Raw genomic sequence first — 25,712 nt, 5'->3', positions numbered from 1 at the left:
CCAAATCCCAGCTCCGCCACTTGAACCAGCTATGTGAATCTATGTGAGCTTTTTAAACTTAGGCCTCAGTTTCTTCAATTGTAAAATGGGCATACAAAATAATAACTGTATCTATCTCTTAAGCGTTGTATGAGTATTGATTACGATAGGAAAGCAAACCACTTAGCTCAGTATTGGGCACATAAATCATCTAGTTCAACTCTTTAAATACATCAGTGCTTAGAAATGTGTTCCCACCAATGAAATCAGTCTATTTCACCTGAGTTCTTCCTCTATGGATGCCTTGATCTGTAGCAAATACTCGCTAATTCTTCTAAGCCAGATCTACAAACGTTACCGATGTTTGTTAGGCATTTGTGCATAACTGAACATATCCTGTTGCAAAAATAAGTAAACAACTGGAATTAATATCTACACCTAAAATAGCTCTTAGGAGACCTTCCATTCCACATGACCTAGAATCCTATGATTTGACAAGCTTATTGTGTCACTATAAGAAGAAACCTTACAGTGACTGTGTGAATTCAGTATAGTGCTAAACAAGGGTATAATCATAGAATTCTTCTAAGACTGTTTTAAAATTAAATTAAGAAATTGAGGGTTTCTCAATTGCTTCCCCACTTAAAAAGAGCCCAGGTGTAATTTAACAAGCCTTGCAGTCAGTTCTGCTAGCTAGGGACAGCTCGAGGCTAGCCACATTTGCTTAGAAGGAAAAAAATTCAAACACGTTTCTCATATAAAGGAGATGCAACAAAAATAAGACACAAAAAGGCAAAAATGAGACCAGATGACAGGAATGAATGAAAACTAGATGAAGCTTCTCAAATCTCAAACTTAATTTCAAGTCACAGAAAAGAAATTAAGCATTCAGAAGGCAAAAGAATAGAACGAGAAAGTAAATATTGTACTACATTAATCACAATAAGAAGCACTTTCATCTTGGCCAAAATATATTTTAAATCAACTTTAGAATGTGGCTGCGTTTTCAGGCTTAGCAGCATGAAACCCACATGACTGTAATTAATGTAATAAATCATGCTGTGGAATTTTCTACAGAATGTGACAGTACTCATTGATATATTGCTTATTAGAGACTGCAGAGATTTCTCCTCCACTTTTTTGTTATTCTGCCAGAGATACTGAATCAAGAGTACCTTCTGATATGAAGTATCTGCTGCTGGTGTAATACATAAAATACATAGTGAGCTGCTGCCATTAGGTTTTCCAGATGTGACATTTACATATTCCAGTTTCGGTCATAAAGACAGTTTTGCACACATGGCTCTCCTTTTTAGTTTATTCTCTAATGACTCCATTACTATGTAGCACAGAATACTATTAAAAGGGCATTGTTTCATCAACCTAGATGTGTTCTTGCATTGTTTTCAACGTCTGACTCTTAAAATTTTACTGAATGTTAAATCATTTTCAGAAGTAAAAATTAGTCCTTACACAGTTCAGGAATTTAGCCATGGCTGCATTTCACCTCAGTGAGTTTACACATCCTTAAATATACTTTGAATAAATATCTTCTTATTTAGAAATGTCTGAAGTTTTAAAAAGATAGTTAAAGGGTGACTATTCACAAGAGGAAAAGATTATTTCCTAATAAAATTTCTCATTTTCCATAAAATACATGTTTAATATAAAATTTTCCCCAGATAATGAAGCAAAGCTGCCTATAATTTATGGTCCAAAAATAGCCATTGGATACATTTTGGTATATACCTGATTTGAAATTTTAATTATAATATTATTCTATAATCACCAAGAGTCTAGTCCATTGCATCTTAACTATACGCTTCAATTTTCTTTTGTGATTTATTTTTCTCTGGAAATTTGCTTTGTTTTAGTTTTATGTTCAAAAAGAAAACTGTTAACACAGTAATGCCTAGATAAGTTACTATTTCTGACATATTTCTTTTGATCACCTGAAATGATAGACTTTAAGGCTTGAATAAGAATTTGGCATTGGACTTATTATCTGTTAGTGACACAGAAATTCCTTTTTTAGGTACTGAGAATTCCCTATGTCCAGTATTGTCCCCAAACTGTTCTCCACACAGCAGCCTGAGTTTTCCCAAAAGAAAGCAGAGGACGTGAAAGTTATCTTTTTTCTTTCTACAAACTGTATTTGCATAGTTGCTTCAATATTCAATAAAAATATATTTAGCACTACCACATGGTAGGCATTGTTTTAGGCATGTCTGCTTGTTTCCTCAACTGTTAAACGCTTTCATCACCTCTTTTTGGGACAATTAGAAATAAAAGCAGATAGAGATTGGGACTAGAAAAGAAAGAGTAAAAACTAGAATTTTTGCCAACGAAGTTTTTGAAGAAATTAAGAAAAGTGAGGTCCAGGTCCTAAAACAAGACTTTTAAGTGCTAATAAGGAGGATGCTGAAACGTGTAAAGGAAGCATCACCATGACAAGTGAGCCCCGTGGTTAAGAGCATGAACTTGGGAGCCAGACTGCCCAGGTCAGAATCACCCTCTTACTGCATGACCTCCAGCAAGTTCAATCATTTGAGCCTTAGTTTCTTCTTCTGTAAAATGGAGTTAATTATAATCCTAACTTCAGAGGGTTGTGAGAACTGAGTTCCATGAATAATTAGTGAGATAATAAGCACTCTATAAGTAATATTTTTATTGCTATTTGGCATTCAGCATATGACCCTGCCCACTGAAGAGTTTAGAAGTAAAATAATCAACATTTGTTAACAGTTCATCAGCATGTCAGTCAGAACTGAGTATTTAATATTTAAGGAGCACTTTTCATAAGTTTGCCAAAATTCTACAGCTTCAATGACTGAGAACTCAAGCACAATATATGATGTAGCATCTGATAGATTTGAAATGAAATGCTATACCACAGTAGAAATAGTTATAACAAACTTGATTAGAAACCATTTCTTCCTTTAAATTTGCATTCAATTTATAGGACTGCATATCTTAATGAGTAAAGATCAAAATGTGAAGGCATCTCTTACTGAAATGCACAATACTTTCAAAAACACAAAAGAATTATTAATCAACTTGAAGCAAAAGACGTATGGCACATAAAGCAAAGGAAAACAACATAAAAAGGGAAATGCATAAAACTCTAATAAATTACCTCCTTTTCTGAGTTAGGCTATTAATATTCATTAAATTTCATCTAGGAAGTAATAACCTAATGGATAGGAGGATGTTATTTTCAGTGAATAACAAAACATATTTTTGAAAAGTTCACTATACAATAATCATTTTTCTCTATTGGTTAGCTTCCTATTACTCATTTGTAAGTATAGGCAAAACAGGAAAATAAAGCTTTTTTCTTAACAATGAGATGCCGTTAAATTATTATTACATAGAATAACAGCACACTTTTACTTTGTTCAGAAATGCTACCAAAAAATTTTAGGAAAACAATTACTATTACATAGAATAATTTAGCACAGTAATTATAAATGTAAAAGATGCAGAAGAAACCAAGACCAGATTTCTGTCTTGTGTTCTTAAATGTGAACAATTAGACTAGGCATCAAGAGAAACCTGGCAGCATTAAAGAGAAGGATAAAGAAAAAGGAACAAGAGAACTGAAGGAAAAGATAATTCAAGGACAGAAAAATTTTTTTAAAAACCTCCTAATTAAAATTCTCAAAGAGATTTGAGAGTTTATCATAAGTATAATCCTTAGAAAAGGAACAAATGCTAAAGGAAAACTTTTAAAAAATCGTATTAGAGAAAAGAAACTTTTAGCAATTTAAAGACTCAAAGTTTATTTTCCACTTATCCATTCTCATGAAATTATTTGATGGACTCCAGCAAAATGAGGAAAAAATAGAGGGAAACAAAATCTAGGGAACAGTGGATACAACCCAGGGGAAACCTCAGGGTACGAGAGCTACCTCAGGCTCACATTAAATCAACTAGTCCAGATTGCAGTAGGCAGACTGAAGACCCAACATGGTTATCTTGAGAGGACCACAGAGACATGATAAGGGCACACTGCTATTTTGTTAACAAGCGCTATTATTTTAGGAACACACACACACACCCCGCCCCCATCCCAAACTAGAACAGTACCATGTTTCATTGATTGTATGATGCACTTCACATATTAACATTCCTGAAATTTGTCTCACAATTCCTGGGGATTATAGTTTAATTGGTAGCATGCTTTTTTTCTTTGTGGAACATAAAATAATGGTACATCTTAACAATCAATGACATTTCAGATGCAATGAAATACATTGATAATAATAATACTGAGACATACTTATTGAGGGCTTACTCTCTGTATCAGGAATTGCTCTAAGCTCTTTATATAGATTAAGTCATTTATTCACACAACTGTTTGAAACATTCTCTTTTTGGTGACTAAGAGATCATGAAATTTATCAGGATGGAAAGAAATTCAATCTTAGAACACTAAAAGCTATGAACAATACTTACACTGTCAAAATAATATAAATGGTGTTACTGGTTTTGAATGTTTAGAGTCAACCTAAGGATAAAGCAGAAAAGACTTAGTTACAGCCACAAAAGAGAATGAAAATACTGACAACCTTGTGAAGTTAAGATGACGTAAGAAGGAGGAAGGTGAGAACAGTGGAAGGTAAAGATAGGGACACTGATATCTTAGGTTGAGAAAGCAGATTTCCTCTTTCATTATTTTTAATTTTTCTATTGAGTACTTGTGTATAACAAGCAAATATTAGAAAGGTAATGAAAGAGTTAAATCATTCATTACAAGGAGTCTGTAGATATTTCTGAAATTGACAAATCAAGGAAAAATTAAGAAATAAAACAAAAGTATATAATATTGTTCAGCAATATTATTTTATTGATTGCCACATACACATATCACCTTGATAAAAATAAAGAAAATTGAAGAAGACAATAAATACTGTTTTTGTCTAAGAAATCAATCCTGTAGTGTTAAGGCAGTATTGAAGAATCAGCCTGATATGTGTAACATAACTTAAGTCAATAAACTAAGGTGCATCACACATTAAATCCGATTTACTTGATTGCAAATCTGATCACTGTTCTTACCTAAAATAAAGCTTTAAATCATCTTATAGTCATAGAGGCATAATTTATCATTTTTGCCATGTTATATAAATACTTCTTCTGAGTCTAATACATTCTTGGGAACACATGTCATTAGTTACATAAATGAGATCTAGATTGAAAGAGAAATTATGGCTGGGCCTAAAATATAGTGGATCACCTGCACTCTGCCCATCCCTGCTGAGACCCAAGATGGTCATGAAACTCAGGGAGGAGATGGGGGAGGCTGCTGCTTCTCTGAGGAAGAGAAAAAGGGATGATGGGACACTGAAGCTAAGACTTCAGTGTTCTGACACCGATTTGTCTGCTCTGGATTGTACATTATTTCATCTTTTCATATCACAAAGAATACCAAAACCTAGCAAATCAAGGTCAATGCCTCTTCTATTCTGAACTGCTTCCTGGCTTCCTAGTAGTCTTAGTCAACTCCAAATTCATTGAAAGAAAATTATATCCTGAGGTTTATAGCTATTTGTTAGTCTGCCGAATTTGGGTACATATTGCAAATTTGTAAGACTCAATTCTATTTAGGCGAACCTCTAAATACATGTAAGTAACAGTTTTTACTTCATTGGTATAAGAGAAAAATGCTTTTGTTTTAAAGAAATAGTTAACTGGGAAGACTTTCTTGTGAAATATTAAAACAAGTGATCATAAGGATATGCAAGCATTGAAGAAACAGCTAAAACTAATAATTTCTCTGAAAATTATGCATTTGTACAACAGAAAGTAATTAGCTTAATTTTCTATTTTTGCCTTTCAGAAAACTATCTTTTAATTCTAAAAGATAGGTCACTAGTTGTCTGCAAAAATAAGCAAGATTACGATGTTAATATAAATAAGCTCATGTTATTTTTAGCTGAGTAGAAAGTGTTTCAAATAAATTATGATGTGGAATGGGTTGCCTGTAGCCTTTGCACATTTAATGTCCAGCTAAGAAAGACTCACTTTTCATGTATCATTGTGGCTTAATTTATTCATTTAACCACTTTTAGCCATATATCATCCTAGAAACAGCCTTAATAAATGTATTATCTAAAGGCAATCAATTTAGTTTACAAAGTCATTCACAGTTGAACAGTATCTTGGTTCACTTTTTTTTTTTAATTGGGGATGTTTTGAGAGAGGAAGTATTACATCTTTGTCCCATTAGAGTGTAAGCAGTATGATTATGGCATACTTCAAAATTCCTAACACTGCTCTGTGCTTTACACAGAGAGAAATATGACTTCACTGTAGATATTTATGTGGCGAAGACCTTTTGGTGTTACCTAAAACAGTGTTGTGCCTTTGGACAGAGACTATGAGGATGGTAACAGAGATCCCAAGAGGCTAAACACTCAGAGGTCATCAAGGTCCGTACTTCCTAACTTGTGAAACATCAACCTCTGGCTCCTCTCCAGTGACTTTACGGTTGCCTCATTTGAGTAGTACTGTCATTTCCCATTTGGATTACCGTAATACCTGATAAAATAGCTCATGTCCCAGTCTCTACTCTCTCACTGCTACCAGTATGTTCTTCTAAGATAATGAACTGTGTCCCTCTACTATCCACATAGGACATTTCTGACATTATAACACACATGCACAGACAGCTCTCGCCCAACTTTCCAGCAGCAAATCGGACCCCTTTGAAATCTACTTGCAAGCCACACTCCTTGCTTCCCTAAGTAGTCTGCATACGTCTATGCTCTAATGTCTTTGCTTGTGTTGTTCCATCAATCTGAAATACCCTTCCCTGTGTCCTGGCTGAGTCTACTGCTCCTCACATTATGTGCCACTGCACTTTATATAGCTCTCTGTACCCACTTGGAGCTGGAGTTGCTGTTCTGTCTGCCTCTTTCTCTAAACCATGATATTCTGTGGCAGGGAATTTGACACTCATCTTTGTATTTTCATCAGTCCTGTCATATAGCTGACTCTGAAAAAATGTCTGATAAACTGAAGTGCAAGTGATGTGTCCAGATGCTCAGTAGAAAAAGAGCCTAAGACATGTCTCCCTGCACCTGACACAATGAATTCTTCTATTAAACTGTGGGTCCTTTTAAAAATGATTCTTGGAAAAAAAAAAAAAAAAGATGATCTCTTTAGGATATACTCTAGCAGCCTAAACTCTGGATATGTGATAGATATGACCTGAAAATGAAAGAAGGGGAAGCAATCAGTGGTTTAGAGGCTATTCCTACACCAAGATTGGCAGAGGAGGGACCATCGTGCAGAGCAGAGACTCTATCCCTCTTAGTTAATAAGTATGAAACCAAGTTTCTTCCTATTGTAACTCCAAGCAAATTATCTAGGTTTTTTTTTGTGTATGTGTGCCTTATTTCCCAACAATAAAATAAAGGAAACAATCTCTTTCTTCATGGAATTCATGCAGTGTTGATCCTGGAAATAAAAGTGCTATATAGATAATAGAGGACATTTTGTTTCTGTGTTTTTTTATTTATTCCAGCAGTACTGAAAAGAAATTCCCCATGACAGCATCCCATCATAATCATAGGAGGAAAGCCACGGTATTGAAATTTGTTAAGAATAATTCTCAAATTCTTTGTCCATAAACAAGTACACTGGAAGACAATGTAAAGTTTTGCTTTCTTACAATAAAAAACTCCTCTATATTCAGTAATAACAATAACAATGTCATAATGCCCTCATCCTATAAATATTCCACCATCAATTATTTGCTTTGCAGTCTATATTTTAAAAGTAATCACATTAAAATATACAGAAAAGTATACAGAATATTAAAGTATGCTTACCATGAGCCAGAGGATTTTTTATATATTAATTTCTTACATGAAAACCCTATAGAATCGATACGTTTTCTTCATTTTACAGCTGAGAGAGCTAAGCCACAGAGAGGTTAAGAAACTTGCCAGCATTACCTATAAAATGAATGGCAGAGGTGGGATTTGAATCCTGATAACTATGTGTCTGGATTTCCATAATTAAGCACTGAGCTTATATTACCTCTTATATAACACAAACCCATGCTCCTGTCATTCCGATTTAACAAGTTAAATTTTGTCATATTTTTTACATGTTTTAAAAAGAAAATGTTACAGATACAGTTCAAGTTTCCTGTGTACCCATTCTCATGCCCCCTCCTCCCCAAAGGTAACCACTATCATGCATCTGTTGTGTCTCCTCAGTCCACGTTTCATAATTATGTGTGTTGTGTGTGTATGTGTGTAACACACAATACGTAGTAATTTTCTGAAGGTATAGTACTCTATTATTCTGCAACTTTGTTTTCAAGATTTATCTACATTAATAAATACAGATCTGGTTGACACACATATTCCATTGAAAAACATATCACAATTTATCTATTTCTCTATTGACAAACATTGAGGTTGTTTGATTTTTTTCCTTGTTACCACAAAGTTGCAATGTACACCCCTGCACATTTTCACTTTTTAGGTACATATACATATATATATATATATATATATATATATATATATAGAGAGAGAGAGAGAGAGAGAGAGAGAGAGAGACAGAGAGAGACAGAGACAGAGACAGAGAGAGAGAGAGAGACAGAGAGATAGACAGACACGTTTCTCTAGGGCCTAAAAATTGAAATTCTAGGTTATATAATATGTACGTATTTAACTTTATTAGATTTTGTAAATTGCTCTCCAAAGTGGTTGTACCAATTTATACTTCCACTAACATGTTCCTATTTTCCCATACTTTCTACAAGGATAGTAAAAATAACTTTTTGCCTTTCTGATGGTACTTTATTGTTGTTTTAATTTGCATTCCCCTGATTACCAGTGAGGCTGAACATTTTTTTCATATGTTTATGAACTATATGGGTTTCCTCTTATGAGAAATGCTTCTTCATTTCCTTTGCTCATTTCTCTTTTGGATTATTTGACCTTTTTCCTGCTGTTTTTTTTCAAATCTTTATATATTCTGCTTATGCGTATTTCTGGTTATGCACACTGAAATCATTTCACAGATTGTTGCTTATCTTTTAACTTTGTTTATGATATCCCCTGTCCTGGATAAGATTTTTATTTTAAGGCTCTGAGCATTTTCAATTTTTTCCTTTATGGTTTGTGCTTTTTGTCTCATGTTTAAAAAACTCGTCCTGACACCAAAGCCATTCTACAATATTTCCATCAGTTTTAAGTTTTATATTTCCATATTTATATCTTTCAATGAGATTTATTTTCATGTCTGATGTGAGGTGAAGATCTAATTTTATTTTGTTCCACATGAGTGACCAATTATCCCATACCACTCATAGGCTAGTCCGTCCTCCTACTGATTTGTGATGACATCTTTCACATACAGTTCCCATACGTGTGTGTAGGTGTGTTTGAGTTCTCTATCCTGTTCCATTGCTCTATTTGTCTATCTTTGTGTCAGACCATTCCATTTTAATTCCTACAGATTTATAATAATACGGTATATATAAGTTATAATGGGTTTTCATTATTGCCTTGGTAAAACTGTCTTTGTAAAAACCTAAATACTTTGAAAAGACATAATAATATAGTTGATTCTTTATCTTTTTTAACAGAATGACTGTACTTAATCACATATCCCCCCTCCCCATACCTCTCCATCAGTGTCAAAAACAAAGCTAAAAATCACTATTTTAAGACCAAGGCTTTCTCTTTCCTAAGAACGGCATTGCAGGAAGGAAGGAGAAAAGTGCTGACCAGCCAAGGGCTAAAGACCACCATCCCCAGCTCTTTAAGTGCATCATGATCACAGGCTCTCTACTGTACATGATAAAACCTGAGATAACCCCAACCACCACCCTGAGAGCTGCCCTTTGATTGACCAGGGGGAAGGGCTTTGCAACACTTAGGGGAGAGAAGATCCTATGACACTCAAGTAGGAGAGTCAAGAGCTGGTGATCTTCAAGTAGAGAAATAATGAGGCCTGTGATACTCAGCAGAAGGATGGCAGGTAGCCTCCAAAAGGCTATGGGTAAGGGTGCTGACAGGTCAGATCTGAAAAGGCTCATGGTGTTGTTACACATTAGGGATCTATAACTTCATCAAGGTTTTGACTTGTTCTCTCTTCCTATGACAGTGCAGTCCCTTATCATAATGGAGGAGGACTGATTTCTTCACTGCCCAATTAGGTGAATCAAGGAATGAAACAGGATTATCGCTTTAGATGATGTTGTTAACATCAAGCAGTAAGTTTCGGGAACTCCTGGAACCAGGTACATAATTTTTCCCTAAGATATGTTCTTGTAGTTAATTATCATCAACACAATGGCCATCTGTGTACTACGTGCAAGGCACTGGGATTAAAGAGAAGGGTCCTGTAAAGTTCCATTAAAGTCTCCCTCAGTATTACCAGAGAAGGGGAACAAGAATAAATTAGGTAAAAGCATCTAGTCCATTAACTTTAAGAGGCCTAATAAAATAAAGCATGCTTCCTTTCACAAGATCTCACCAAACTACCCACATTGTCACCACTACCAATGGCAACTCAAGGGTGAAATTATGCAAGGAGAAAGAGAAATGGAAGGGAAGAAGGAAGAAAAGAAATGAAACATATTAGGCAATACAAAATGTCAGTGTCCAGATTCCTAACATCCTCATTTGGGCTACCTCCTGGTGATTTTGCTGTTCAATCCCTCTGTCACACGAGATCAAATTTAGAAATGGTAAAGAAGTAAAAACAGATTGCTTCAGGAAATAGTATCATGTGAATTGACTTGGAAAAATTTACACCTACGAGAAAACTAATAATTCAAAATTAACGTTTTAATGAATATTCAATGCCGTGGTAAGAAGTTCCAATGGGAACAACTCTTATTTCCCAGAATTGCCCTTAAAGCCCTGGGTGGAAAACAAAGACACAAGTACCTCCTTCTCCCATTCTAGGTTCAGGAAATGTGTCACCTATAGGGCTAACCCCTCCCTACAATGGACATAGATCAGCAAAAACTCCCACTGGGAAGGGAGGAAAGGTTTAGTGTAAGGAGAAGCTATCTCTACCCCCACCATCCTATGAGTGGCTTGTATAGTTTGAACAGCAAGAGAGCGCACAATATGGGACATCATGGTACCAGTGCTTACTCACCAAAGGGATGTCAATTATTTAGCTGAAAGTATGAATCTAGTGGCAAGTAGAAAATTATTTTATTTTTCATAACCTAGAATAGATTATATTCCTCCAGATTCTTTGTTTAAAACAATGAAAGCCCACTCTAGCTAGTTTAGACCAAAAAAGAACTTAATAAAGGCCACAGAATTTCCTGGAACACCAGTAAATCAGGCTTGGAAGTGTCTACAAATAATGCCCCAACCACACCAGATTCAGTCTGGTAGAGTAACAACCCAGCTACCAAAACTCTAGCTTGGGTCTCTAACTCTGAAACTACTATTGGAATATTGTTCCTGCTGCCTCTAGAAACTGACTGCTATTTTGCAAAACATTCTTCCAGGTACTTCTGATTAGAGTCTGGTGTGAGTGCATTCCACTGGCAAAGACTAAGGTCACAAGACTGTGCCCTCACTGAAATGTAAGCTTGGAAAGCAAGTTTACTGGTGTTCTTTTATTAAATTTTTTTTCTGCCTAAACTAGCTAGACTGGGCTTTCATTGTTTTGAACAAAGAATTTGGAGGAATATAACCTCTGATCCTAGTGGGAAAGTACAAATGCACAAAGAATGAAATTCTCCCACACAGAAAGTGTTCAGAGTACTGGGTGGCCAGATGAAATAACAATGTGCCTTAGAATGTGGATTCTGCACTCCCCAGATTACTGCTTCTTACGCTTCACTGTGCATACAAATTACCTGGAGATCTTATTAAAATACGAATTCTGATTCCGTAGGTCTGGGGTACAGCCTGAAATTCTGCATTTCTAATAAGCTCTCAGATGATACTATATTTTAGTAGAGGAGTGGGTGTAAGTGCATTAAACTGAAATCTACTTCACAGTTTAAGAGTATTGAGCACCATCTAATAATGGCAACAGTGATAATGAAAATAAATATGGTGGAAACTATTATTTATTAAATGTTTATCAATAAGTCAGGTACATTCTTTAGTGTTTTACCTGTATTTTTGCATTTGGTCCTCAAACTACACCACTCTTTTTCTCTGGATGGATTTTTGTTTTGTATAAAATATAATCAAATAGTAAAAATCAGAAAAAGATAATCAATAAAAACAGAATTGAAAATCTAGACATAGACCCAATTATAAACAAAATATGGTACACAATTCAATTCATTGGAGATTGAGAATTAGTCAATAAATGATGTTGGAACATTTGACTACCTGTAAAAATATTGAAGTGAGGTTCCACCCCCAAATATATTATAATTGTAGAGTTAAATGTGAAAAAACAAAGGAGACAAAATGGGAGAAGAAAAAAAGAAAACTAGAAAAGAACCAGAGGAAAATATAGGTAAATATTTTTCTCATTCGAGGAAGGGAAATAATTTCCTAAGCAAAATACCAAAGGCAGAAAAGATGACAGTAAGCTAGACAGATAGAGGTAGAAAGAACAGCCTTCAAAAAATTAGGAAAACTCATACCTCAAAAAATACCACAACTTAATAGCAAAAAATCCTAAATAATCTGATTTAAAAATGGGTAGGCAATTTAAATAGACATTTTCCCAAAGATGACATAGATATGGCCGACTGGTACGTGAAAAGATGCTCTACATCATTAATCATCAGGGAAATGCAAATCAAAACCACAGTGCGATATCACCTCACACTTAACAGAATGGCTATTATCAAAAAGAGCAGAAATAACGAGCGTTGGTGAGGATGTGGAGAAAAGGAAACCCTCGTGCACTCCTGGTGGGCATGTAAACTGGTGCAGCTGCTATGGAAAACAGTATAGAGGTCCCTCAAAAAATTAAAAGCAGAACTACCATATGACCCAGCAATTCCCCTTCTGGGTATTTATCTGAAGAAAATGAAAACACTAATTCAAAAAGATAAACGCACCCCTATGTTCATTATAACGTTATTTACAATAGCCAAGATATGGAAACAATCTAAGTGTCTACGGATACATGAATGGATGAAGAAGATGCGGTGTGTGTGTGGGTGTGTGTGTATGCAATAAAACATTATTCAGCCATAAAAAAGAAATGAAACCTTGCTATTTGTGATAACATGAATGAACCTCAAGGACATTACGCTAAGAAAATAAGTCAGATAGAGAAAGACAAATACCAAGTGATCTCTCTCGTATGTGGAATCTAAAATACATACATATATTTTTTAAAAAAGCTCACAATACAGAGAATAGAATGGTGGTTGCCAGAGGTAGCGGGGTGGAGGCTGGGAGAAACGGGTGAATTGTTTTTGTTTTTCTTGAAATAAATTGAATTTTTTAAATTTTGGATATTAAAACACTCTAAAGAAAAAAAAATACCATCGAAAAAATTAAAGATTAATTAAATGTATTTCCAACATACATTATATGTATTTCCAATATACATGGTAGACTATGAGTTAATATTTCTAATATATAAAGAATAAAATGATCTATTAGAAAAAGATAAAGATGTATATTTTCAAAAGAAAAAACATATTACAAATCTGATCAGCAAAAGTTGATTGCTTGCTACCATAAAACTTCTTATATAAGAGCTGATTAATAAAAGGGGTCCTTGTACTAATTATGTATCATAAGTGGTGTGTACATGTGTATATTTGAGAAATATACACATACACATACAGACCTAACTCATGATGTAATAGAGATTTAAAATTATGACAAATGTCCAAATTAAAAACTTCAAAAAATTAATGGAATCTAAATTACTAGGAGATAGTTGATAATTCTTCTAATAACATATGTTCTCTTGTTACTATTTGCCAAGTTCTAGGTTGAGCAATATGACAAAATTGACATGAAAATTAATGTTATCCACACCTTGATTAATATTTTATAACTTTGTGAGTTTAGTTCTGAACAGAAATAAGGACGATTTTCCACTGAGGGGAATAAAATTTAAATGGCATCAGTAAAACTAAACAAAATGGAACAATTTCTCTTTGTTTCTGGCTTACTCAATAGCCATTTGTCAAATTATTTATTTAAAAAATATTATTCAAAGATATGTACTATTTCTGCAATGATTTGATACAGACCCAAGCTTATACAGCATCTGTTTTAAATGTACCTGATTCTGCATCCAGTTATTTCTTTCAGAACCTCTCTTCTTTGCCTAGTCCCAAGTATGCTTTACATATTAACTATGCAAGGTCCATCTGTACATATTTATACACACATATTTAGATGTGCTGAATTCTAAATTTTTCATATATCTATGTTTAGAATAGAAACTATTTATTATACACATACAAAACAAATAAAACTTTAAGTACAACCATTTAAGTACAACTGTAAATAAATATGCAAATACAAATAAATAAAACTTTTATAGCACAAAGCATAGTTTGGACTCTGTTAACTTTATATATCTCTCCCAATAGAAAAATGTCAATCAGATTTTTATTTGTCCCATTGATGTTTCTAATCCAAATAGTGTTTCTCTAAAGCTAATAATATCTTAGCAATATGATATTCTTCCACAGAACAAGGGATCAAAATATCAGGATCACTCCTTAGGAAACTCCCATCACCAGTTCTTCAATATTGTTTTTCTTGAAGGTTCAATTCCAAGCTAAACCAATCCTCCCTGTGAGAGTAAAGCCAAATCATAGTTTATGGCTGTATATGTTATGTGCTATCCTTGGCCATGCTTTTTATGGCTATCATAAAAAGTACATTTTCATTGAGAGAAGGAAAAAAAAAAAACTAAAAATAAGTAAGCTATACAACAATAAATAGATTAAAATATTGTTTTCTAATAGGCTGAATTTATTCTCCAAAATAATTGCATAGCTCATGTCTGGCTTAGTAAAAAGCCTCAATGTCTCATTTACTATCCACTAGGCAGTTGCAAGGAAATCTTGCTTTGCATGGGGCAAGTTTATGGGAGGGTGTGCAATACAAATGACGGTCTTACTAAGCTGTTTTGGTATACTGACCCACTTTGCAAAATACATTTCTGAATTCTACCCTCAAATATAAATTAAGTGAGAATGTAGAAAACCGTAAGCCTAAGTCTCTTATTTCACAAAAAAAAGGGGAGGAGAGACAAATCAAATTCATAATTATTTAAGTGAAAAGGTACTCTTACATCTTACGTGTGGCAAGAATCAGATTTCCTAGTACAAAGACTTTTGCCAGCCTAATAAAGATAACACTGTGTCTAATGAGCCAAAGATCATGTTGTTATTAAATAACTGAAGTAAACCTTGGGGTGGGGGGAAAGAAAGGGAGGGAGGAAGGAACAACTGTGGAATGGAAGAAAATATTTATAAATCACATATCTAATAAGGGACTTAGGATCGGAATGTATTAAGAGTTCTTACAACTCACCAAGAAAAAGATAACCTAATTAGAAAATGGTCAAAGTATCTGAATTTCTCAAAAGATATACACATGGCCAATAAGCACATGAAAAAAATTTCAACATCATTAGCTATTAGGGTAATGTAAATCAAAACCACAATGAGATACTACTTCGCACATCCAGTAGGAAAGATATAACTTTTTTAATAGCAAATACCAAGTACTGTTGAACATGTGTAGAAATAGGAACCTTTGAACATTGCTGGGGAGACTGTAAAATGGTGTTGCTGCTTTGGAAAACAGTTTTGCAGCTCCTCAAAAAGTTAAACAGAGAGTAACCATATGACCCAGCAATTCCACTTCTAGGTAACTGCCCAAGTGCAATGAAAACATACGTCCACACAAAAACTTGTATGCAAATGTTATTAACAGCATTACTCATAATAGCCCCAAAAAGAAAAAACCTAAATGTCCATCAACTGATGAAAAAAAAAATATGGTTATTACCCATACAATGAAGTATTATTTGGCAATAAAAAGGAAAGAAATGCTGATATATGCTACAACATAGCTTAACCTTAAAAAATTATGCTAAGTGCAAGAAGGTCGTCACAAAAGCCTACATAATGTGACTCCGTTTACATGAAATGTGCAGAATAGGCAAATTCATAGATACAGAAAGTAGATTATTGGTTGATAGAGGCTGGAAAGAGGGGAAGAATAACTGCTAATGGGCATGGGGTTTCTTTCTGGGGTGATGAAAATGTTTTGAAATTAGGTAAGTGGTGATGGCTGCACAAGTCTGGATATACCAAAAACCACTGAATCATAAACTTTTCTAACGAGTGATTTTTATGGTATATGAATTACATCTCAAGAAAGCTATTATTTTAAAGCGAAATAAAATGAATAAACTGAAAAGCATAATTTTGAATCAAGATGCGAATATGTGCAATTGTATCTTTTATTATAATACCATGACTGTTTTAGGAATATCATAAATCAAAGATTTCCTTTAGCGATCTTAAAGTTGACAATAACATCGGGGAAGCATATTTGTAAAGCAACTTAATTCTAGGAAGTTACAGGCTAAAGGCACAGGTACCTCAGACTTCTGGGGAAGCTTTTCTCCAAATACATGACTTTCTTGAGAGGGACTAAAATGAAACCAAAATGTGCCACGAATTTCTGTTTATTGTTTCTCTGCATATCTATTCATCTTTTTCTATGTTTCTAACTTCTGGCCTATTAGACTTGAATCATGAACCTAAACTAAAAGCATGACATCGAAACCCCCTTTATATAATAATGATCCAGATTAAATAAGTATTGAATGCTAAAATTACAGAACATAAGAATATTAGAATTACCGATATGGGCCTCATATAATTATTTCCTTTTCCTCTCAATCCATTCCAGTTATTTCAAAAATGTATTCCAAAAACGTAAGCTCAATCTTTTAAATTTTGAGAAGAGATCAAATCCTTCTTTTAGAAAGGCTTGTTGCTTTTTTAAAAACTTGGTTTAAACTGTCACGTCGACTAAAACGAATAGAAATACCAAGCTGGTTCAGACAAATAAATAATAATGGAAAAGCATTAGGTCTATTGTCATTATATGCCTAACCCAACAACATTTTGGCTTCACACAGCAACCAAACACCTTGATACTAATAGGGCAGCATAAAATTTTTTTCAAAAATAACTATATAAAAATTCAGCTCAAGATCAGATACGAACCTTAAATCTAGCAGTGCAATATCAACAGCACAATCCTACAGCTGTCCTCTCAGCCCTAAGGTACATTAACTGGATGGATGGCCTTAATTCAGAATTTCCTTTATAGGATCCCCTGAATGTAATACATTTCACTATTTCTATCTTTCTGAGAATAATAAAGGCCTGAATTATAGCAAACTGAGCTAATGGTTTTAGAAGTGTTGACGGCGCAGAATTCTCTGATGTATGTGAATGAGGGACTCACTGTCACCTCACATGCCATACCTGGTATGCACTGTGCCATGGCCTCAGTGGTTATGGATGGAGCAACTGGGGGCTGCTGCTGACTGGAGCTCACTTCTGGCTCTGTGTTAACTGAGGGAGAAAGGGCTACCTCACAGGAGGAGACCTGGCTGGGCAGGTGGGGCAGGAACTCTTCAGAAGCAACTTGCTCATCCTGTCCAGGCAGCTGCAGGGCAGACAAAGGGATGCTGATCTGTTTGTTAGGATGGGATGTGCTCACGGGCATCTGCATGGCCACCTGCTGGTTGGTGCCATGAGCACCAGGGGGTCCTCTGTTTGGTGAGGCCAGAGATGCCCTGGCAGTCTTCTGGACAACTGGTCTGGACATCACAGAGGGGGATGCAGACACACCATGTGGGTCTAGCTCTGTGCTGATGGCAGATGTTACATGGGGAATTAGCTTAGCAGACCCTACACAGGAGGGACCAGCATGAGTCTGAGGCTTGGGTTTTGCCATCTGAGTCAAGGAAAGGGCTGGTCCATCTATTCCTCCAGTCAGCTCTGCATTTGCCACGATGTAATAATCTTCTGGAATCTCTTGTTTGATTTTCTTGATGATGACATCACTGCTGCATTCATCAATCATCTGAGCCTGGGAGCCTGAATGGAGAGAAGACGGAACTATGCCAGGCCTTTTTCGAGCAATGCTTTGAGGCCTTTGGGTTTGGGGTTCAAAGTCACTATCCTCATCTGTAACAGAAGACTCACAAACCATGTCAAAGAGGGTGTTTTCATCTTCATATTCTTCAACAGCTTCGTCCAGCTCCGAGGGCTCACTGCAATAAGAGAAGTCACAAGAGTCTCTGGTCCGATTACAGTCTAGCTTCGCTTTCACTGGTCTCCCAGGATACCTTTCAACTGGGCTAGTTTGTGTCTCAGAGGGCACTCCGATTATACTGGGACTATCAGAGTTAAAACTTCTGTTATCCTGGAAACAGACCCTTTCTTGGGACCCAGCTCTGCAAGTAGCTGTCAGTGGCCAATGATAAGCATGGCCAGCACTACAGCCCCACATTGCCGTCAGGTTCCCATGGGAACCTTCAGAAAGCAAGTGTTTCAGGTTAGGAATGAGGCTGCAAATAGTCCCATGGCTGTGGGCCCAGCTGACCAATTTGGACAGATTCTCAGATGAGGTATGAAGGCAATCCTCCATGTTACAGGATCAGCAGTGTCTTTCCTAAAGGGAAATAATCAAAATAAGAAGCCATTATTACCCAAGATATTCCCATATCTCAATTACTTCAATTTCCTTGAACTATGAGCATCACGAAGCATAAAAAAAAATGCACTTCAAAACTGTATCTAGTTAATATTACTGTATATGAGCAGAACTGGAAGAAAATACAACAAAAAGCAAAAACGATTGATGCCTTATGGTTGTGAAATTTGAGAAAATTTTATTAGTTTCCTTTATTGTTATAACAATGCCTGCATAAGAAAAAACAGGGAAAGAAATATAAGAAACAATCAATTAAAAAGAGGCGAGCTTTTTCACGGTACATTTTATGTCTAAAGTCACAAAGGGAAACATTCAGTCAGCCCCTTAATAATAAAATGTGTTTTATTTGTGTTAACCAAGAGGCTGCACTTACGACTTCACCCTCTGTCATCAGAAACTTCATTACTAGAAGCAGAGCCAACAAAGGCTTAGACCCATTCTAGGATGGATGTCAGACAAGGGAGGCCAGCCCTATGCTGGGCACCAGGCAACAGATGATGCAACGGGGAGTCCAAGGAGAGAATGAGGGGCTAAATTTGAAAAATGAGGAAGAAAAGTCTTTAGCAGAGAAGAGAGAACAGACTGAACGGAGAGCCACTAGAGGCTCCTGCAGGGGTCAGCGGCACAGGCAGGCTGTAGACCAGAAGGGAGGACAGGTAGGCTAGATGCCAAATTTTAAGAGCAGGATTTTAAGAGCAGGATTCCCACCTCCTTGCTGTCTGAAATTCCTAAAATACTGCCTTTCATCTCACTAGAGGTAAAAGGTGTGTCTGATGCATTCCACCATCTGAGGTTCCTATACACCCAATGATAACCAACTACCAAAGAGGAGTATATCTTTATTGGGCAGAGGTCAAAAAGAATCAGCTGTTATGAGTCCTTGACTAGGTAAGACTTGAGGACAACAGGATGGACAGGAAAAGCGAAATGGGGCATGTGCAGTCGGCACATGAGCAGAAAGGTCAAGAAAGGCTCTGCCCAAAGGGAGGCCCTAGGGAGAACCGGGCAAGGAGGAACAAGGATGGTGAAATATGGTTCAGTCTGCGCTGGTCATCTGAAGCTGTGGGTGACAAGAGGTGCCTTGCACTTGCAAGGATGTGGGCTCTGTTCTAAGGTGTCAAGATCTAACTATGTGATCTGAGCCTCCATTCCCTACCCAGCCTCCACGGTACTCCATCAGCAGAGTTAGGTAAATTCATATCCTCGGCACCAGCTCCCGCTGGTTGGTGCTATGATGCCTAATGATCTGAGGTAGAGCTCAGATGGTGATGCTAGCGCTGGAGAGTGGCTGCAAATACAGATGAAGCTTCACTCGCCTGCCACTCACCTCCTGCTTTGTGGCCTGGTTCCTAACAGGCCATGGCCGTGGTCTGGGGTTTAGGGACCCCTGCTTTAACATGTTTTGAGGCCTCTGAGATGTGCCTATGTCCAGAGCCAACCTGTCAAGCCTCATTTCCTGCTATCACAGCCTTTTCCCACATTTCTTGTGGTTTTCTCATCTTTAAATACAGTTTCTCACCCACACTGGGCCTCTAAAAACATGTTCTTTGGTTTGATATGCAGCCCTCTTCTTTCTTCATCTGAAAAACCCCTGCAAGACTGAACTTGGGGCCATCTCCCATTGAAGCCTTTCCAGATCCCCTTTCAGCCTCACAGGTTTATTTAGATTCTCTTATCTGTGCATCCATCATTTTGAGGAACTTTGCCTTTGCTGTACTGTTATCACTGACATTCTTGTCTATCTCCCAGACTTGACTGAGGATTCTCTCAGGACAGAAACTATAATATAATTTTCCATCCATGAGGACCTACTTGTGGATACAGAAAATAATAAGACATGGTCCTGCTCCTGAAATCTTATATTGCTGGTGCTGAATAAATGAAGAATGAATGAACACAAAAATACAGGCAGCACCATCAACAGTAGCAAGTTGAACATATAAGATCCTCAAATAAGAAACATGAAATTTCCTCTAATCACTTTTATTGTAACCATTCAAGGGACCAGAAGATTTTTTTCCCTAATGGTGTAACCAAAACACAACTGTCTCGTCTATGTAGGAGAGAGTAACACATGAGCAACCAGATTTTATGAAGCATCACAGTAAATGGAAAGAACAGTGATGTTTTGGAATTTGGGAACTTCAAATTCCGGTCCTGGAACTTACATCTGTGGTCTCAGACAAGTCAGTAATTATCTCTAAGTCTAAAAATGACAGGACTATATGATCTTTATGTTTCCTTCAGACTCCAGCAATTTCTGGACTTATTTCATTTAAATTCCTTTCATATAACTTTGGTTAAAGTAGAAATACAGATAAAAGAGAAAGACTGATTTTGTTTGTTTTCTGAGCTTTCTTAACATATTTATTTAATTGGTATGGCAAAGACTGCTTATTTGCCTACCCAATGTCTATTCTCTCTTATTCCTTACAAAGAGTCCAACTTTGGGAGGCAGCAATATTCTCACAGAAAACATACTTCCCAGCTTCCCTTGAAATAGAGGTGGCCATATGACACAGTTCTGACCAGTGATGTATAAATGGAAGTCACTGGGAAAGCCCTGTGACACACAGACTTGTCTGGTTTTTTGCCTTTTTGCCTTCTGTTCTCTTTCTTCCTGCCTGGAACCAGAACATGACAGCTAGAGTAGAGACCCACTTGGGAGCATGAACTAGGAACTTAAAGATGGGAGAGACCAGATGGAGCTTGGGTCCCTGGTAACATCCTGGAGCCACTGCATCAGCTCTGAACTGCCTAGGATCCCTTGTGACATAGGGAAGGATGACCCCCGACCTTGCTTAAGCCACTGCTGTTGAGTATTTTATTGCATACAGCTGAATTCAATTACTAATTGCTACACAAAATATAATATAGACATCTCCAGTTTTTGAACTCTTAGAACAGAATCCTTCATTTTCTCTGTAATGTATCCCAGTCCAATATTTCTCAGAGTAGACTCCACAAATAAATTCTTGGGAGGTCTGTAATTCTGTGTCAAATGTTTTAACTACCTTTATTTTGAGCGTAAGAAAAAATAGGCTAATATAAGCATATCATAAATCATCTAAATAATCACCTTATATCCAAGCATTGCTGTGTAACTTCAGCACCCCTCTGCCTTTGTACCTATACTCACATTAGTGTCCATAGTAACCTAAAGTAACATTACTCAACTTCTAATTTATTGGGAAATCTGTTCGTACTGTATTCTTTTTTAGCAGATATCAATATAAAACTTCTCTTTTGCATTAATAATTTTCAAATGAAAGGCATCGTGATTTGACATCATGAAAACAGCATAAGTGATGGTGGGGCAGTATACCTCTTTAAGTGTCACAGGCTAATGAAAAAATAAAAAAGTTGAAAAAATGATATATTTCTAGGAAAAAACACGTACATTAAGGCACAATATTCACATGAAGATGTTAACAGTTCAAATATGTAAAAATGTGGCAGAATCAAAAAATAAAATTGTATAAGCATGTGGAACTCAAAAGTATTGTCCAGATAAAAGCTACTATACAGTTAGTAAAACAGTACTATTGCTGAAGGCCCCACAGCTAGGAAAAAAAAACAAAAAACAAAAAAACATTATAATTAAAATAAATGAGACAAAATAGGTAAAATTTAAAATTCTGTTACAGGCTTATCCACTTAATTCTATAATAACTATCAACCTTTAAGATCAACAGGTGGTAATCATAAGTCGCTTTTACTACATTCTGAAATTCCCTACCAATCTCATGAAGAGGCTCATAAACTTTTCTTGAGTACCATAAAATGAAAATATTTTTCCAGTATTACTATTAATATATTTCAACCAGATAACTGATGTTAACTGGTAGTTATGAGAGCATAATTAGCTGATAGTTAGGGTAATTAAATGGATTGAGTCCCAGATGACAAGAAATAGCTATCAATGCACTACAGTATAAGTTTAATACATAATAGAATCAATAAGACAATGAAGGTATTTTCAAAATGCTGAAAATAAGTAGTCTCCAGAATCTGTTCATTCCCTTCAGCAGTCTGATAAGCTCCACGCCGAAAAATAATGTTTTCTATACCTTTTCAAGAACTAAAAATAGCTTCAGATAGTATTTTCACATATCTGATATGGACAATGATTGGATTTATACATTTAGTTTTACGGAGTTATCAACTGACACTCCATTAAAAATGGAAACTCAAGGACTCCTGCCTAGAACAATTTAGGTTAAGTATGAGATCTGACTGTGCTAAATTAGCAAACAAAGCTATAAAAGTATCACTACACTGTACATGAAATTGGGCAAGCAAACATTCTATGCATCAGTATTTACATTATTAAAATCAAATCGGAAATGTTAAATATAGAATCAGACTTTCTACCATTAAGCCCAACACTGATCATTAGATTTCACTAAAACAATAATATAAAACTAATTATTATTACAGCTAACATTTATTAAACAATTACTGTTTGCCAAGCACTGTTCTAGGACGTGACAAATCAATAATCCTAATTATATCATAATTCTAGTTAAGTTAGGTGAATTATCCTCATTCTATAAATAAGTAAACTAAGTCACATGAACAGGGTAAATGGTGGAGCAAAAACCTGAACTTCGATCTTACTCCAGACGCCATGCTCTCTCCTAATTACCAAACACACTGCCTTCTACATTATAATAGTAAAAAGGTATTGTCTCAAGTCTGGTTCCCTGTCACATTAACATTATTAATTTGAATTATGTTGATTTTCTATTCTTACTTAAATTGCGTTTGTATGTCTGTTTTGTTTTACAGCTTCATCGGAACTATAAGCATAAATTCTGTTAACACATATTTAAATAACATTATGTTAAAAATGACTTAAGCCAGCACTCGGCATGAAGAAGGTCCATGAAAATATTTTTCTTTCAAAAGTTTAAGAAAAATGTCTTTACAGAAAAAAAAGTATGAAAAGATTATGTCACTTTTCCGAAAACTGACAGAGTTACCAGCCAAATACGAGTGAATGTCTAAGTGGCTTTCATCTGACTTCAGTTATAACAATCTGCCCCATAGTCCTTGTAGTCTCTTTAAAAGGTTCTGAACCTTTCAAAGGATTTGTTGTTGCTGTTGTTTTAATATCACTAAATCTCAATTGCTGATGGATGACAAAACTGACCTAAGAAACAGAAAATCTGAGTAGTCATATATCTATAGAAATTTTATAATTAAAAAAATATATATTTTCCAAAAGAAAGAGTTCACTGGAAAATTCTACCACACATACCCTGAACAAGGAAAAAATAATACCGAAATTATGCAAATATTTTCCAAAAATAGAAAGAGGAGAGAGCATTACCTAACTTGTTTGAGGAGGCCAGCATAACTCTAATACCAAAACCTGACAAAATTATTAAAATAAAGAAAATCATAGCTCAATATTCCTCACTGGATGCAAAAATCCTTTATAAAACATTAGCAAACTGAACCCAACAATAGATGAAATATCACCAAGTAAAACTTATCCCAGGAATGCAAATTTAGTGAACCTACAAAAATCAATCAATATAATTCAACAACAGTCCTCAAAAGAAAAAGCACATTATCATTGCAATAGATACAAAGCATCTGTCTACAGCCATGCTACCTTGAACAAGCCCGATCCTGTCTGATCTCGGAAGCTAAGCAGGGTGGAGCCTGATTTAGTACTTGGATTGGAGACCACCTAGGAAGACCAGGTGCTGTAGGCGTAAAAAATAGAAAAATAAGGGATTGTAAGCTGACAAGGTCCTTGCAATCCGTCAGATCAACTGAGGGTTGCCTCACTTAAAAAAAAAAAAAAAGCATCCAGTGATAAAAACTCAATATCCATTTATAATAAAAACTCTTAAACTAATAATAATAGGGCATCTATGAGAAATCTACAGCTTTATCATTGTTTTTTCCTATATATACATACCTATAATAAAGTCTAATTCATAAATTAGATAACATAAGAGATTAACAATAACATAATAAAACAGAATAATTATAACAATACACTGTCACAAAAGTTATGTGAATGTGGTTTCTCTTAAGTCAAAAACTCCCACCTTTTCACTTAAAGGCAACACCTTACAGCTTCTCTTCGGCATACTCTTGAGGTTTGAGGCCATTCTTAAATAAAATAAGGGTTACTTGAATACAAGCACTGGGATACCGTGACAGTTGACGTGAATGCCCAGATGGCTTCTAAATGACTCTCAGGTGGGTAGTGTATACATCGTGGACATGCTGGACAAAGAGATGATTCACGTCCTGGGGGGATGGAGCAGGACAACAGGAGATTTCATCAGAACGGCACGCAATTTAAAACTTATGATTGTGTATTACTTGGATTTTCCATTCAATATTTTTGGACCACAGCGGACTGTGGGTAACTGAAACTGTGGAAAGTGAAACCGCGGATAAGGGGGGACCGCTGTAGTCTACGCAACTGACATGTAAAACCTCCCAACCTGTAAACAAATATACCTTCCTATGAAAAGTATGCTCTGTTTGATTCTGGAGAACGATTTAAGATCATTTTAAAAGTAAAAACCATTTCAGTTGACTTTCAAAATCATTTTAGTCAAGTTTCCTGGGTGAGAGCAAGAAACATGCGCCTTTAGAGAGATTCGCTGGTTCACTTAACTTACTTCCTTGAGTCAAATGTAAAATGTTTCTTGATCCATTCTTTCAACAAATGTGTATTTAAGCATTGTAAAACCATGGGCTAAACCCTGGAAATAGAGTGACAAAGACAGACAGACTGTATCAGCACAGAGTCTATAGCCTAGGAGGAGAGAAACAAAAAATCAATTTCAATGAAGCATAGTAAGTGCTACAACAGAGTTAGAACAAGGTGTTACAGAAGCAGAAGACAGGGACATCTAACCCAGGATGTCCAGACATCTAACCCAGACCAGGACATCTAACCCAGACCAGGATGGGTCAGGGAAAGTTACCTAATCATATGCAAGTTGAGAACCAAAGGGTACAAGGAAGTTAGTTAGGCAAGAGGCAAGAAAAGTGGTCCTGCGTGAA

General features: G+C 35.8%; 1 protein-coding gene and 1 pseudogene across 4 annotated transcripts in view; one reads left to right on the top strand and one right to left on the bottom strand.

The window, feature by feature from the left end:
• KIAA1958 (KIAA1958 ortholog) overlaps positions 1-25,712 on the bottom strand; it is an 82,326-nt gene that overhangs the window by 35,743 nt on the left and 20,871 nt on the right. For 3 of the 4 annotated variants that reach the window (XR_003043916.1, XM_006906113.3, XM_006906112.3), the window contains exons 2-3: positions 24,740-24,944; positions 17,435-18,629 (exon numbers count right to left, since the gene is read on the bottom strand). Coding sequence is in view for 3 of the 4 variants with exons in the window: in XM_006906113.3 (XP_006906175.1) it covers positions 17,435-18,605 (1,171 nt within the window). In the remaining variant the exon portion in view is untranslated. The remainder of the gene's footprint in view (positions 1-17,434; positions 18,630-24,739; positions 24,945-25,712) is intronic. The other variant, XM_015599884.2, reaches the window with a different exon arrangement.
• LOC112473179 lies at positions 24,278-24,397 on the top strand (annotated as a pseudogene).

This window comes from Pteropus alecto, unplaced genomic scaffold (assembly GCF_000325575.1).
Source record: "Pteropus alecto unplaced genomic scaffold, ASM32557v1 scaffold111, whole genome shotgun sequence".
NCBI lineage: Eukaryota > Metazoa > Chordata > Mammalia > Chiroptera > Pteropodidae > Pteropus > Pteropus alecto.
Note: the sequence above shows the minus strand (reverse complement) of the source record. Positions and strands in the feature narration are given on the sequence as shown.